Consider the following 15,821-nt stretch of genomic DNA (forward strand, 5'->3'; position numbering starts at 1 on the left):
TACCAGGATGGAAGGAAACACACCACCATTTTATAAGAAGTTACCTCCTGCTTGTGCAATTTCAGTGATCCTTGTTCTTTTCTATACTTTTCAAGTTTTCTATAATGAACATGACGTTTACAATCAGGAAGAGTAAAAGCTGACTTTTATCAAATGAACCCAGAACCAAACGATGAGAAAGCCTTTTTAAAAAACTCCCTTTCTCTCCTCTGACTTCTACCCTATGCTGTGACAGCGAACCTGTTTCTGTAAGTGGCCACCACAAACTTGGACAAGTTGTTCATTCTCTGAATGTCTGCTTCTTTATGTCTTAAACAGGAAAAATAAAATCCCTCCTTTCTACCTCACAGGGCTTTGGGGAACATCAAATAAGATGATGTATAAAAATGGTATTTGGCAAACCATCAAGGCACTGTACAAACTGTGGCATGTTATCACAGTCCTAAGCTGGCAAACCGCAACCTCTGAGTCACCCTCCACTCGCCCCACCAATTTCCCAACCCAGTCTGTCCCCAGCCTGTCAGTTTTTCCTTCACTCATTCCCTCATTTCCCAAACCACAGCGCTAAATTACTTATACCTTGAGCTTCAATTCAGTGCCAGTAGAATTAAAAAAAAAAAAAAAAAAAGAAAAGAAAAGAAAAAGAAAGAAAGACAGAGGAATAAGTTAGTTATACCTGCTCACACCTACTGTCTGAACCACTGCAACAGGCCCCCCTCGATAGTGCCCACCTCTAGCTGCCCCTCATCCCACTCACTGCAATTTCTGCCTGTGACCTAATCTGCATAAAATACGAAAGTGAAAAGCCTTTGGAAGTTCTCTGAGGTTACAGCATGGACTTCAAATATCCTCAACCTGGCTTTCAGGCCTTCTCTCCTACCCTTCCTCACCTTCCTCACAGTCTGAACAAACACTCCCACCCTTTCCCTTACCCTGGGATAACTTCTCCAGAACCTCCCAGTGTCCTTAGCCCTTGTCAAACACTTCCCTCCCTTCCTCTCTCTGGGCCTATGACCAATCCAGACCACGCTACTGACCCTCCCACTACCCTCAAGGCACCTCCATCACTTCCAGGTCAGAGACGACTCCCACCTTTCCAGAAAGGACTAATTGTTCCTTCAGGGCAGGGCAGGGCATGTTCCTCCAATATCCTCAATATAAAGTACTCACATTAGCCTGCTAACCATTTTAAGTCCTTAAAATAAAATTTCTTTCCTTAACAGAATTTTATCATAATTATTTCTTTGGTTTTCTTTACAGCTTTAACATCTATGTTTATGTGTGTGTTATGTATATACCTATATACTGTTTACTTAATCTTTTAATTTAATCTTTTTCTTAAATCTGTTTATTTAATCTTTAAATAAAAAGAATCATACTTTATAAATTCTTCTCTAACGTTTTCCTTCTCTAAACATGAAGTTTTGGAGATCGATCTAGGTTGACACCTAGAGCTAGAATTCATTCATTTTCACAGGTGTAAAGTACTCCTTTCTTAGAGCATATCACAGCTTGGTCATCCATTACGGTGTTAATGGACATTTGGGTTTTACAGGAAACTTTGCAATTAAAATCAATGCTGTTCTCAACATTCTAGCACGTGTTTCCAGTATAGATGTGTAGGAGTTTCTAGGAGTGAACTCGCTAGGTCACAGGGCAACATGTTCAACTCTACTTGGTAATGACAATGGTTCCCTGCCCGCCCAGTGGAATTAATCCCTGGTGGAATTAATTTACACTTCTACCTAGTGTTGAGGAATTCCTCAAAATACTGTCAGGCTTTTAAATGTTTGCCAATTTGGTGGGTATAAAATGTTACTTCCTTGTGCCTTTTATTGGCATTTTCCCAATGAGGTTGAACATCTTTGGGTAGAGTTATTGGCCATTTGGTTTCCTCTTCAGTGACGTGCCTGCCCAAATCTTTGCCCATTTTGCAACTGGACTGTCATTTTCTTATTTTTTTTTTTTTTTTTTGAGACAGAGTCTCACTTTGTTGCCCAGGCTAGAGTGAGTGTCGTGGCGTCAGCTTAGCTCACAGCAACCTCGCAACCTCAGACTCCTGGGCTTAAGCAATCCTACTGCCTCAGCCTCCCGAGTAGCTGGGACTACAGGCATGCGCCACTATGCCCGGCTAATTTTTTCTATATATGTTTTTAGTTGTCCATATAATTTCTTTCTATTTTTAGTAGAGACGGGGTCTCGCTCTTGCTCAGGCTGGTCTCGAACTCCTGACCTTGAGCGATCCACCCGCCTCGGCCTCCCAGAGTGCTAGGATTACAGGCGTGAGCCACCGCGCCCGGCCTGTCATTTTCTTATTGACTTGTAGCAGTTCTATATATATTCTGAATACTAATCCTTGATTGGGATTATGCGTTGCAAATATCTTTTTCCAGTGTCTGGCTTTCCTTTTCATTCTCTTTTGATGAGAAGGTCTTTATTTAACATAGTTAAATTTATCAATTCTTTACTTTATAGTAAAGTACTTTATACCTTGTGTAACCTGCTTATTCAGTCCTTCCCAACCCAGAGGTCTTGATATTTCTATTTCCTTTTAATAAAAAAAAGTATTAAAATAAACTTCAAAAAACTTATACAGTAAATCATCAATAAGAACATGAAAAAGTACTCAAAGTCATTAACCATCAAGGAAATGCAAATCTGGTGTTAGCCACCAGAATGGCTAACGTGAAAATACTGACACCTGCTTTGGGAAAACACCCCTCAGACGAAGGTTTCTGCTAAACTCCACAGCAATCAACACAGAACAGGCCTTCTGTGACAAAATCTGGGGCTTTTCCCCACACACCAAGCAGTGGACACTTAGCTGGAAGTCCTCTAATTCAGCAGTCCCCAACCTTTTTGGCACCAAGGACCGGTTTCATGGAAAACAATTTTTCCACGGATGGGGGTGGGGGAGCAGAACTCAGGCAGTGATGCGAGTAATGGGGAAGGACTGTAAATACAGATGACACAGATGAGAGGCTCAGCTGCCACTCACCTCCTGCTGTGAGGCCAGTTCCTAAGTTTCATGACAGTGATGGGCAGCTGCCTTCCTAACAGGCCGCTTCCTAACAGGCCACTTCCTAACAGGCCATGGTCTGGTACTGGGCCCAGGGTTGGGGATCACAGTTCTAATTCAACTCTGACACTATCTACGCTGACATAGTGTCAGATCCCATAGCGGGAGGGCTCAGTTCCGAAGATGTGTCACTCCACCCCACCGCCATTCCCACCCTGACACCAGGGGCGAGTCCAGGTCTCTGGGGCTTCTGACCCACCAGCTTCAAGTTGGGGTTGCCATGACCCCCTCCCTCTTTGGGTTCCATTAATTTGCTGGAGCAGTTCACAGAACTCAGGGAAACAGTTACATTTACCGATTTAGTATAACAGGTATCACAAAGGATGCAGATGAAGAGATGCGCAGGGCAAGGTATGGGGGAAGTGGGGGCAGAGCTTCTCTGCCCTCCCTGGGCACACCACCCTCCAGAAACCTTCTGGTGTTCAGCTACCCACCCAGTCCTCTTGGGTTTCTATGGAGGCTTCGTTGCATAGGCATCATTGACAACTGTGTAGAAATGTGATCGGACAAAAAGCGCACGATCTAAATCCAGCAAGGCCTGTCCAGATTCTTCCTGGCCTTCCTTCCTCCAGGGTATGGGGCAGGACCCTCTCTGGAATGAGGGCCTTCTGAGCCACAATCAGATTAGAATCATGTCTTGAGCAGGAGAAAGGAAGACAGGAGAAGGTTAGATAGAAGGACACTGTTTCCTGAGGCCTAAAGCACCAACATTATAACAAAGACTCTGGGAGTTATGAAGCTCCACAGGAACTGTGCATGAAAATCAACATAGATATCCTAACACCACAATACCGAACGATGACAAGGATGTGGAGCAACCCAACTTTTATTGTATTAATACACTGTTGGTATGAGTGTATTCCTGTATAACCATTTTGAGAAATGGTCAAGCAGTTTCTTAAAAATCTAAACATATACCTATCCTATGACCCAGTAATTCCACTTCTTTGTATTTACCCAAGAGAAATGAAAGCCTATATCTACAAAACAATTTATCCTAGGATATTCAAAGTAGCTTAAGTCAAATAGCAAAAAGTTAGAAATGGCCTTAGTATCCATCAGCAAGAGAATGGATAATTGTGATTTATTCATATAATAGGATACTACTTAGCAAGAAAAAAGAACAAACTATGGACTTACACAGAGTCCAAAAACACAAAGAGATTTGTGTTAAAAAATAAGCAGACATATTTAAGCCAGGTCTGCCTTTGAGAAAGGTTTACAAAACACTTTCACACAAATTACTTTAAGTGATCTTTACCAAACCTCAGGTAATCTAGCCTCATTTTACACTTGAGAAAACTCAGGACCAGGACTTGCCAAACACACAGCAACGCCTGATGCAGCTGGATCTAAAAGGCGTGTCTCCCACCTGAGTGCAAACCAGACCCAACCCTGCTTAGCTCCGGAGATCAGATGAGATTGGGCACATTCAAAGTGGTATGGCTGTAGATGATCTAGTTGTTGGGGTTTTTGTTTGCTGTTTTTTCTTTTGTTTTGTTTTTTGAGACAGAGGCTCGCTCTGTCACCCTGCTAGAGTCCAGTGGCAGCATTGTAGCTCACTGTAACCTCAAACTCCTGGGCACAAGTGATTCTCCTGCCTCAGCCTCTGGGTAGCTGGGACTACAGGTGTGCACCAGTACATCTAGCTAATTTTTTTCTTTGCTTTTTCTTTTTTTCTCTTTTGTAGAGTCGGGGGGGGGGGGGTCCTCGCTCTTGCTCAGGCTGGCCTCGAACTCCTGGGCTCAAGCAATCCTTCCGCCTCAGCCTCCCACAGGGCTAGGATTACAGGGATGAGCCACTGCATCTAAAAGACACGTCTTCTGGCCCCTCCTGTATTCTTTCAACAGCACCTCCCTGGGGAACTTCCATCAATTCCAAACATTTGAAGACAACATGGGAACTGCCATTGTGCCATCAGCCCTTTGGGCTGTCCCACTGGCAGAGAGAGAGGAGCTGAAGCAGCTGCTATACTAATAGGACATGAAAGGGAGACACACACAGGGAAAGAGGATGAATTCAACAGACCCAAGGTGTGTTTCCAACCCGTACAGAACAAAAGCACTGGCAAGCCCTCATCCCCAGTTCTTTGAGGTCATCCTCAAAGTTTGGGGAAATCTGCAACATCCTTCCTGTCTGTGTGGACAGGAAACTACATATGACGCCTGTAGCTCAGAAACTGTAATACAAAACTTGTCAAAACAGCTCTCTGACATGATATTCTACCACTCCTCCTACCACAGCAGAACAAAAGTAGAACAGAAGGAAGGGGCCCAGGAACATTGCTCAACCCCAACTTGGCTAAATTTAGCTTTACTAATTACTCCACAGATTAATCACTGGCTTAAGGGTATTTCAGCTTTTTGTTAAAACACATACAACACACTCCAACGATTTTGTTAAATTTAAACAAGGTGAGATAGACTCAAGAAACATGAATAAAAGCCCTTTCAGCCTTAGAGACCTGTGTATTTATCCCAATGTTTACTGAGTGTGCCAAGCACTCTGAGAACTGTAATAATACTAAGACACAGTCCTTGCCCTCAAGCAGCCTATAATCCAGCAGAAAGCTCAAGATACAAATCCTAGGCCCACAAGGGTCACAGGGGACTGTCCGAAGAGCAGAGAAAAGAGCACAAGTCCAACGAGAGGCTCAAGAAAGCATTCAAGGTGGACGCCTTTTTCGGCCTCCACCCCTCTGCATCCAGATGCTCAAATAAATAAATAAATAAATAAAAAAGCAAGCATTCTACCGGAACTTGAATAACTCTAGGAGGAGAGGTACATGCAGAACTGAGGTGGGGGAGCTCTAGGCAAAGGTCAATGGAACGAGCTAGCTCCTGGGGAGCTCCTGGCTAAGGAAGGCTGCCTAGAGCCTGAGCAGGAGGAAGGGGAAGGGAAAGAGACTCCCAGGGGATGCCCTGCCAACTCATTTCAGACAGCAAACAGGACAGCTGGAGGTGTCACAACATGCCTGACTTCAGGAGTCAACTGGGACAGAGCTGAAGATGGCTGAAACTTCCACAAACACAGGAACCTAAGGTAGGGCTGTAACCAACTTCCTCAGGAAGACAAAATCCAGATAATGCAGATTCAGGATACCTGCTTAAATAAAACCCAGGTGACCTCAGACATCCACGGCTTAGCAGAAGGCCAGACAATGGGAAATGTAACAGCCATAGGTAGCTAACAGAGAACCACCACCCAGGGGGTGAGAGCAGGACAAAGGGGGTTGAATCTCAGCTTAATTATATGACCTTGGGTGAGTTTCTAACCTCAGGTGTCTTATCTGCAAAAGGGAATGATAACGGCCACCTCACAGGGTTACAAGGATTACATGAGATATGATCTGTCAGGCATCCAGTGCAATGCTTGTGACATAAGGGCATTCAAGAAATGGTGGGTGTTCCTAACATGAACAGTCTGCTCTCTAAGAACCTGAGAGTCCGTCGCCGCCTACAGCCTCGCCGCACTGTAAGAAACCAGGATAAAGCCTCTGACCGTGGGCAAGACTGAGGCTTACTCATGTCCTCAGTAACGTCTCCCTCTGTCCTTTCATTTTTTTCTTTTGTTTTAATTTCTAAAAATATCCTGTCCTTTAAGGCAGTTTAGGTTATTCTGCGCTGTCTGCTTCACATCATGAACCCTCCCTATTAAAGAACACAATCCAAATGGGCAAGCCAAGGAAAACCAGTGTCAAAAGCCACTGGACAGGAAACATTTGTGCCAGAAGGGACCACAGGCCCCATCACATCACAGCCGTCGCTTCAGCAAGGAGAGGGTCAAGCTGGCCGGGGCAAGTCTGAGCTGACAGAATTGTGACATAATGTCTATCTTAAGACTCACATTTACAAGTTACGGTGGCATTGATAGCAAATACTAAAAAAAAAAATGATACAAATGCAAAGTATTTTTATATATAATACGAATTCAAGAAAATGTAAAAAGAAATAACTTTATAGCTCGGCCTAGCAAGACAGGAAGATTCTATGCACCGAAAGGCGTAAGAACACAATGATCAGGGAACTCACCACCCCTGAGCTCCGGAGGTAATTTACAGTCGCTATGACAGGAGCAGAAAGTTCGGCCTCATTTTCTCAACTTCACTTTCAGACGGAAACCGTCAGTAATTTCATATAAACTAGCAAGGGTCAGAGACCCCTAGTGGAGGGGGAAAAAAATCAGTCAGATCACAGAAAAAGGGAAAATTGTTTTACTTTATGAAAATATGAAATTTTGATCAATTCACTTGGTAAATTAAGAACAGGCAAGAAATTTTATTCCGTAGCTAAGAAACACTGAGAAACCACTAAACCTTGGTTGACTGCAACACCCAGTTTGGCCAGTTGTGTGCAAGAAGGTGCTAGAAGGAAAGAGTGAGGAGGAAGACGGGAAGAGGGCAGAAGGGGGTAAAGAGCAAAGCAAAGCAGATGGAAGGAATGAATGAAACAGGCAAAGCCAATCGAGACTGACAAATCGGAGAGTCTCTGAGAGGATCTTACCTGAGTGGGGGAGGCAGTAACACCTGGTTAGAGGTTAGTGTGTGGCAGCACTATTATCTGTCACCTGCTCTGTCCTGCCCACCCAGCTGCACTAATCCTTAACTCTTCCTAGGGAAAGCTACTCAGCTCACCAGGGTGGAAATATATTATTACCACCTACAGTGCTCTGAAAAGCAATAAGCAGAGACTCTTCCACAAAACCAAGTCCACTCTTAGCAGCCTCTAATCTAGTTAAAACTTGTTTCTTCTCCTACTTTACAAAACCTGGGTGGATTTTCCACTTCTACAGCCTGGTTCATGCAATTCTCAAATGCAGCCAATGTTTATGGAAGGCCTTCTGTGCACCAGGCCTGGGGGATACAGCAGTGAACAAAACAGAGGCCACGGCCACCTCACAGAGCTGATCAGCCAGAGGGCTGTAGCAATCATTAGCGTGAAATGGGCTTTTGCGGAACACGAGGGAGGGTGAGCACAGGGTCCCCCTTAACACCACCTGAAAATCTCTCAAGGACAACTCAAGTCCTAGCTAAGGAAAGGGGAAGCGGGGTAAAAAGACTGACAAGAAAATACTGAAATGTTACAGTTAAAACTCACACTGATTAAAAATAAACAAAACTGTAAGTGTTCAAACTGAACACAGCATTCATTATCTGTAACCACACAGACTATAACTCCTGAATTGAACAAACAGCCAGAGAGGATTTTTACTAATACTTAAATCAGTTCATACAGACAACCTAGCCTAAGGCACTACAAGATTCTAAAGTACCTCTGCAATCAATAAGAAGCAAATTACATTTTGTTTTTACTGTTAAGTATATTTCTTCTACTTTGAATATTGGTAGCTCACATAAGGAATCAGGTTTTGGCATGTGGCCTGCCTCAAGAAAAAGGCTTCATAATCAAAAAGTTTAGGAAATGCTGCACACTCCAAACAGCAATTACAGATTCACAAAGCATTTTAAGAAATTTAAGTTCTCTGACAAGTCCTGGATGAAAGTAGTTGGAGCCAGTATAGGTTATCCAGTATCTTTTATCCCAAATGCTCGGGACCAGAAGGGTTTCGGATTTCAGAATTTGTTTTTTACTTTGGAATATTTGTGTTATACTTCACCAGGTCAGCATCCCTAATGTGAAAATCCAAAATCTGAAATGCACCGGTGAGCGTTTCCTTTGAGCATCGTGTCAGCGCTCAACAAGTTTCAGAGTTGTGGAACATTTTGGATTTCCAATTTTCAGATTAGGAATGTTCAACCTGTATTTCCCAAACTTACTTGACCATGGAACTCTTCTTTCACGTAATACTGATTAACAATCCACCAATTGCTCCATGGAACACATGTGGGACACGCTGCAGCGTAGGGCACACAGGGCTTAATTTCAAAACACAATTAATTATCAGTCTCCCAAGCATTCGGATGGACTGGTGTTTATTATACGCTACAGGACAATAAAAACTTCCCCCAGTGAATTTCTTGTTGAAATTCAAAGATATACGGACTTGCTGCATTTTAAGAGCTTTTTTAATGAACTAAAATTGGATCTTGAAAGGTTCATATAAAAAACCTAAAATTAATTTTATAATAACTTGCTTTTGATAAACTGCTGGAAGTTTATCTTCTCTAAACACTAATTTCTAGAGTATATTTTATTTACCTCTGCTCTATTCTCTGCTACACCTAAAGACAAATATCTGTAGCTGAGATGTGGTATCAATATGTACAGTTCATGAATAACAAGTATTATTTCTGTTGTTATAATTTATAATTTGACTCCTGCTCTGAAAATACTAATATTATCTTAAAGCCTCTATTGGAGGCTTTATGACATCAAATTACAATGATTAAAAATGTCTCAGCATTCAGTTCACACAAAAAATGAACACTTACTTAGCATGCCACTGCACTGGCACTGTAAGTATGAATCTGTTTTGGGGCCCCAACACAAGGCAATGGTCTGCCACTGTGGCGGAATACGTGACGCAGGGACTCTTAGCAGTAGGCACTGTGGGTAGCAGAAGAGCAAGGTGCCGCACTGGGAGGCTTACAAGACAGCCAGGTGAATTTCAGGACGCCTCGCCCACTGCAAAAAGGCCCATAAGACACACACGGGCCTCGTACTAAAAGGGCTCCTTTGATAATCTAAAACTGTAATACTACTTAATGCAAAGAAACCAATGTTAGATTTGAGTCAAACACTTGAAAGCTTGAAAGTTGCCACATTCAACTTTGCCTACAAAATGCTTTTGTTTTTTCCTAAGCCAGGCAGGCTTCATGCATGAGCTTTACACGGATACTAAGAGCAGCCTGGGTTAACAGCCTACACCACCACTTTCTTCAAAGATTCCATAGGAGAAGGAATTCAACTTGTGACAGAGCGAAGCTGAGTTTTCACTTAGGGTGTGAGAGGAGTGGGGAAATCACTCCAACTCTGTTTTGCAACACTGAAAAAGACTGTTCCCTTGCATACGGAGAAGTATCATGATGACTGCTAGAACCTTAAAACAGGAAGTACATCAAGCTGTATCCCTCAAACTTCCCAGGTTTAGCAGTCCCTGGAAAGCAAGAAACATCAAGAAAATTTGGCAAATTAAGTCTTTTAAAAATTGATGGTGAGAGGGATGATAGTCAACAATCTGCAGCCATGCACGCGAGGTGCTTTATTTTTTACCAGTTTAATAAAACATAAACCTACACATGAGTTTGAGCTTTAAAATTTTAAACCGGAGAACTGGAAAGCAAACCAATTTTGCCTTTTTCGCTTTCTTTTAGAAAACCTTAACAAAGACTGAGCCCAGAAACTCTGACAAAACATAAGCCAAGGCAAGATGCCCTGGAGAACAAGCGCAATTCAAAAAGATGACAGTAACTGTTACAAAATGTCCAGTAAGACTGCTGAATAAAAGGCTTCTTTCTGCTGAGCGCTTCAAACATCGCCTTTCGGAGACTGTTTTCTGATTACACGCGCTTTAAATACGGAATGCATGCCAATAACCGTGACCTCCACTACACCTGCAGCAAAGCAGAGCTCACCTTCCAGATTCCACCTCTGCAGCCCCAGAGAACATGGAAAACCGCAGCTGCGTGTGCAAAGCCGACACGGGGCGAACGGTGGCGGGGTCCAGTGCCCAGGCTCACGGGGCCAGCTGTCCTTCCCTTGCTACCAGGGAACGCAAAGAACAAAGTGCACGCTGATGTCGCATTTCAGGGAGCGCCAGGAGACCCCGGGGGTTCCTCTGCACCGCTGGCTCTTTGACAGGGAACTCACTCAAGAGCCACCTCAGGCTCACTGCAGCCCTGCTGCTTGGGCGTCCGAAGTGTCCCCGGAACCGACCCCGGGCTCGGCCACCGTCCTAACCGCGAGCCTGCCGTGCAGCGTCCCCGGGATGGCGTCTGTCCTCTGCACGCTGCCCGGCCAGAAGGGCGGCGGGCGTCTGTGGAAGCCGCCCAAAGGGGCCGAGAGGGCACCGCGGCCAGGCCGGGAGTCCCGCCGGCCCCCGCGGGAAAGCTGCCCGCGTCTCGCCGCGGACCAGGGGCCCCAGCCCGCCCGGCGCCCCTTACCTTCTTCCCGCTGCCGTCGCGAGGCTCGGACTCCGCGAGGCTGGCGCCGCGGGCCGGGCGCAGGGCGGTCATCTTCTGGCCCTGTGTGAGGCACCGCCGGCGAGATGGCGGCGGCGGCGCCGCGGGCCCCGGGGAGACCTCGGCCTCCTTGCCGCCTTGGTACACCGCCCGGCCCTCGGAAATGTGGGTGCTCGGGGCGCAACCCATGCCGGCGGCGGCGCCGCGGACACGCTGGCGGGCAGCCGCGATCCGGTCAGCAGACGGCCAGCCGGGCGCCTCAGCGCCGCCGCGGGCGCCCTGTCAGCGCCGCCTGGCGGGCGGCGGTGCGAGCACGGTTCTGGCGTCAGGAGGCGCGGCCACTCTTACCGCGCTGCGGGCGCGGAGCTGAGGAGGGGGCGCTGGGGCGGGCGGCGCCCCGCGGCCGCCCCTCCAAACGTGCCCTTCCTGAGGTGGCCGCCGCGGACGCCTCCCTCACTTCGCCGCGCTCGCCACGGCCGCGCCGCGCTTCCGGGGAATGGCGGGGCTGAGACTTGCGCTCCGCTCCCCGGAGCCGGGGAGTCCACGCGGCGCGAGCGACCCCCAGGGGAGGGAGCTCCCGGCCTCCCCGGCCCCGGCCCCGGCCCCGCCCCGGCTCCGCCACCGCCCCGGCTCCGACTCCACCTCACGGCGGACACCCACGCGGCCCCGCCTACTGGGCCGCCGCCCTCGAGGAAGCGGCCCCGGGCAGAGCCGCCCGCGTGGGGACGACGCTGGCCTAGACGCTCCCGCCGTCCGGGCCTGGAGGCGCGCAGCCCTGAGGAGCCGTCGGGGCGGCCGGGCCATGTCCGCTGGAGCAGGGAGGGGAGCTCCTGGGCTGCCCTGGCCTGGGGCCACGCCACTGAGCAGCACGGAAGCGGCTACATGCATACAGCGGGTCGCGGGCGTGCAGCTCCCTCTCAGCGATCTGGGCCCGGTCCTGCCTGCGACTGGCCACGCTCTACCCCCAGCGGTGACCTCTGGGGAGCGCAGGCCTCAATGCAAAACAGCTGGCGCCCCCGCCTCCTGGCGCCCCCTGCGACTGAGCATGCGTGGCCAGGGACAAGGGCCCTTGGCCAGGTCGCCCAGAGAAGTAAAGGGACTTGCCCAGGGACACACAGCCTCCTCTGGCGCGGGGCCGCGAGACCTCAGGGATTGAATCCAGGCTCTGTAACTTAGTAGCTACGTGACCTCGCTCTGGTCACTGTGTCTGAGCCTCGGAGCTGTCACCTATACAAGGCGGGTGCAAGGACCGCCCTGCGGGTGTCAGTGAGGGCCAGGTGCTCCAGTCCCGGGCGGGGGTGCGGTGTCTTTGCGGGGAGCCGCGCCTTGGGCTCCAAGGCGTCTGGGCGGCTGCGGAGTTAGGCTTCCTGACAGGCTTGGGGGCACCTGCCCTCCTCCTTGGAGACCCCAGAGGCACCTTCCTGGCAGGAGCAGGACCTGGGGAGGGGGCTGGAGCCTGTGAGCACCCTTGGACAGGGCGGCCTCAAACACCACCACCAGCTTGCTGTGTGAGCTCAGGCCAGTCACTTAAGGTCTCTGTGGCTGGGGCTGCTCCCCTTCAGCTGGAGGGCCCATGACCCCGGAACAGGCCACCTGGGACCCCTGCCAGCCCTCCTGCCCTCCCTGGGCTTCCTGTCTGTAGGACCCTGGCGCGGGTGTGGCCTGCCCCTTCCCTTCCTCTGCTGTGGTCCCCACCTTTCCCAGCGAGGCCAGGAGCAACCCCGAGAGGCCTTGGCTCCTGGTCCAGGCCTGGCTACTGTAAAGACCCGCAGGCATGCCCTGGGCTGGAGTCCCTGCTTAGCGCTGGGACAGGCTCAGGAGCCAGGTCCCCTGTGGCAGCCCAGCTCCCCTCTCCCGGGGGTGCGGACCAGGAGGTTCCCCAGGGCGGCAGAGCAAAACCCAGGGACCCCAGAGCGGTTCTGAGCCAGTTGCCCGCCTTAGCAGCCAAACTGGCCCAAACCACTGGCACGTGGCTCCAGGATTTAAGCACATTAAGCAATAATAATATTTATGCCTCTGCCTTATACAGGCACCACCTGCTCCATGAAGACGTCTTGGAAAACACAGGAAAGGTGATTAACATCACCCCTTATTCCACCGAAATTATAGGGTCTTCCCCGCCTTTGATCTGCAGCTTTAGGAGGTAATTTTCCATGTAGAATCTGGATCCCCGGGAATAAAGGATAATTGGTGGCGAAAATGCTTTGAAGCACCAGAGTCCAAGGCCGCCCAAAGCAGCATGTCCTCCCCGCCCTGGGAGAAGTGGGTCCTTGAGGACTGGGCGCTGGCCTTGCCGCCCCTGGGGCTCCAGAATGCTCCAGCCCTCTGGGCTGTCCCCTTGCAGGCAGGCCCTCCCCGTCCCACCTCCCCTTGAAAGTCCTGGGGCCAGGTACTGGTGAGAAGGGTGGGGACTAGGGCTGGCATGAAAAACCAGCCCGCCCTGCCCCCCATCAGGCTGGTGCCCTTGGGGTAGGCTGGGCCATCAGGAGCTGGTCCCTTGCCCTCTCTGTTCCCAAAAAGCTGTGTTGCTTGATCGCCACCTCTGCAATTTGGGGTCCCTGGACTTACAGAGTAAGTCCTAGGCTAAGGCTAGGAACTGGGCAGGAGGACATAGGAACGGGAGGAGTCACCTGTGTGTTCCCGGGGTCTCAGCCCCCTTTTTCTCACACCCAGAGCTCAGCCTGGGACCCTCCAGGAGGTCACAGTTCATTCTGCCCGCCCTCCTTCCCTATGACCTCCACCTGAGGTCCCTGCGCACTCCTCTGCCCTGTGAAACCACAGCTTCCCCAGGCTGCAGTGACAGGGGACGTGGAAAGGATCACACTGATGCAACCCAAACCTCACTGGTCTGGGCCACTCACTAACTCACCCAGGTGTCCCAGGCCCCTGCAAAGAATCCCACCCCTAGGAGGTGACTCGGGAGCCCATGAACAGCCCCAGGCATTTCGGAAGGTAGGCACAGCCACCACGTCACCCACGTGGGAGCCTCAGGGTTCTGTGGCAGGAAGTAGAACACACTCCGTCGGCAGCCCCCGTCCACTGCACCCAGGGGTAGCGCCCCCGGCCAGAGCTGCTTGACCCCCAAGGCTCAGACGGCCAGTGGAATGCTTACTCCAGCTCTTACTCCCAGGGGCTGGGAAGGAGGACAACCAAGGGACCTAGGCCCGGCCCCCGTCAGCCCCCCACCACGTTTTGTGGGTTCAGGTTGGTCCATTCCCAGGAGGCGTCTCAGCCCTCACGGGCCCTCACCAGTTCGTCAGAGGCACGAAGACGCTGGTCCCACACAGCTTTGCTCCTCTGAAACACACACCTGCTCCGTGTGCACAGCTCTTCTGCTGAAGTCCATCCTCTTTACAGCCAGTTCTCCCTCCTGGCTTCCCTTCTCCACCAGGGGGCAGCAATTCCCACACTGTGGCCCTGGCACCCAGTCCTTCACCCCTCCCGCTCTTCCCCCATGGACCTGGGCTGGGGCAGCACAGGCGGGGGACTCTTCTTGATCTGAATCCCAGCCCCGCTGTCTCCTAGACCTTGGGCTCCTGAGTGCCTCTCTCACCCCTTCCCTCCCCTGCAAATCTAGGATTCCCATCTACCTCAGGAAGATTAAATGTGCTGACTGACAATGGGGAGGGAACCTGGGGGCTTGGGGCCTCATCTGGCCCTTTCACTGAATGCAAATGTGACAGGATTTGTTCTGTGAAGTTTGGATTCGGTCCAAGGTCTGCACTTGGATATCCGGAGGGCCCCATGTGGCCTTGAGGCCAGGGGTTCCCCACCCTCCACTGCTGAGCCCCCACACCTTAGTTTTCTGCCTTCTCCTGGGTCAACTTAACAGCCCTTCCTCAGGTCCTGCCCTAGACCGCTAAAAACCGGAGCAGGAAATGAAACTACCACGAGGCTCAACCCCCTTCGAATCTGTGCCATCCAACTTCATGTTCTTTTCTCTACCTTGCAACCTTTGGTATAATGTTATTTTTTTTATTGTCATTATTTAAAAACTACACATTCTGTAAATTATACCTGAATACAGGCTGGAAAAATAATAAAAAATTCAAACTTTGCAGAAGTTTAGGAAGGGCACAGGGGCAGAGGAAAGTCTCTTCCTTCCCCACTCCCTTCCGTAGAGGTAAATGCTGTAGTAGTTTGGACTGTGTGCTTCCAGACCTGTTTCTATAGTACACAAACATCACACATGCACACACACACACACACACACACGCACAGGCACCGCTATTGCAATATTACAGACGCGGCTGCAGTGAACGTCCTCGAGTGTAACGTTTTCTGTAGGATGGACTCGCAAAGGGGGAACTGCTTGATCGGAAGGTATGTACCCCACCTCAGCTCGGGAAGGGAAGAGGGGAAATGAGAGCTCATCTGACGCTGAGAGACTGAGGGGGAGCTCCCTGGACGCCCTCTCTGCCCCTAGAAAAAGGGGGTGTAGTCAGTCCCAGATGCAAGACCTCTCTTGGTCATCTCCAGATCCCTCGACCTCCTTGTCTTTATTCCTCTTGATACTCTCCGGCCTTTAGTCAAGTGTTTGGGAGTGTTCCGGCCTTTCTCAGATAAGGGAGGGACTGGGTGACCACCCTTAGGCAAAACCTGCAAGGAAGGAGCAGCGCCCCGACACTGGCAGGTAGAGCAGTGAGGCCCCAGGAGGAGCCT

At 49.8% G+C, this 15,821-nt stretch overlaps 1 protein-coding gene across 3 annotated transcripts in view; it reads right to left on the reverse strand.

The window, feature by feature from the left end:
* LOC138381920 (high affinity cAMP-specific and IBMX-insensitive 3',5'-cyclic phosphodiesterase 8A) overlaps positions 1 to 11,478 on the reverse strand; it is a 129,256-nt gene extending 117,778 nt beyond the window's left edge. For all 3 annotated transcript variants that reach the window (XM_069466564.1, XM_069466562.1, XM_069466563.1), the window contains exon 1: positions 11,142 to 11,478. In XM_069466564.1, the coding sequence (XP_069322665.1) occupies positions 11,142 to 11,348 (207 nt within the window). In that variant the 5' untranslated portion in view covers positions 11,349 to 11,478. The remainder of the gene's footprint in view (positions 1 to 11,141) is intronic.
* Positions 11,479 to 15,821: the final 4,343 nt, after the last annotated feature.

Source organism: Eulemur rufifrons, chromosome 3, assembly GCF_041146395.1.
Source record: "Eulemur rufifrons isolate Redbay chromosome 3, OSU_ERuf_1, whole genome shotgun sequence".
NCBI lineage: Eukaryota > Metazoa > Chordata > Mammalia > Primates > Lemuridae > Eulemur > Eulemur rufifrons.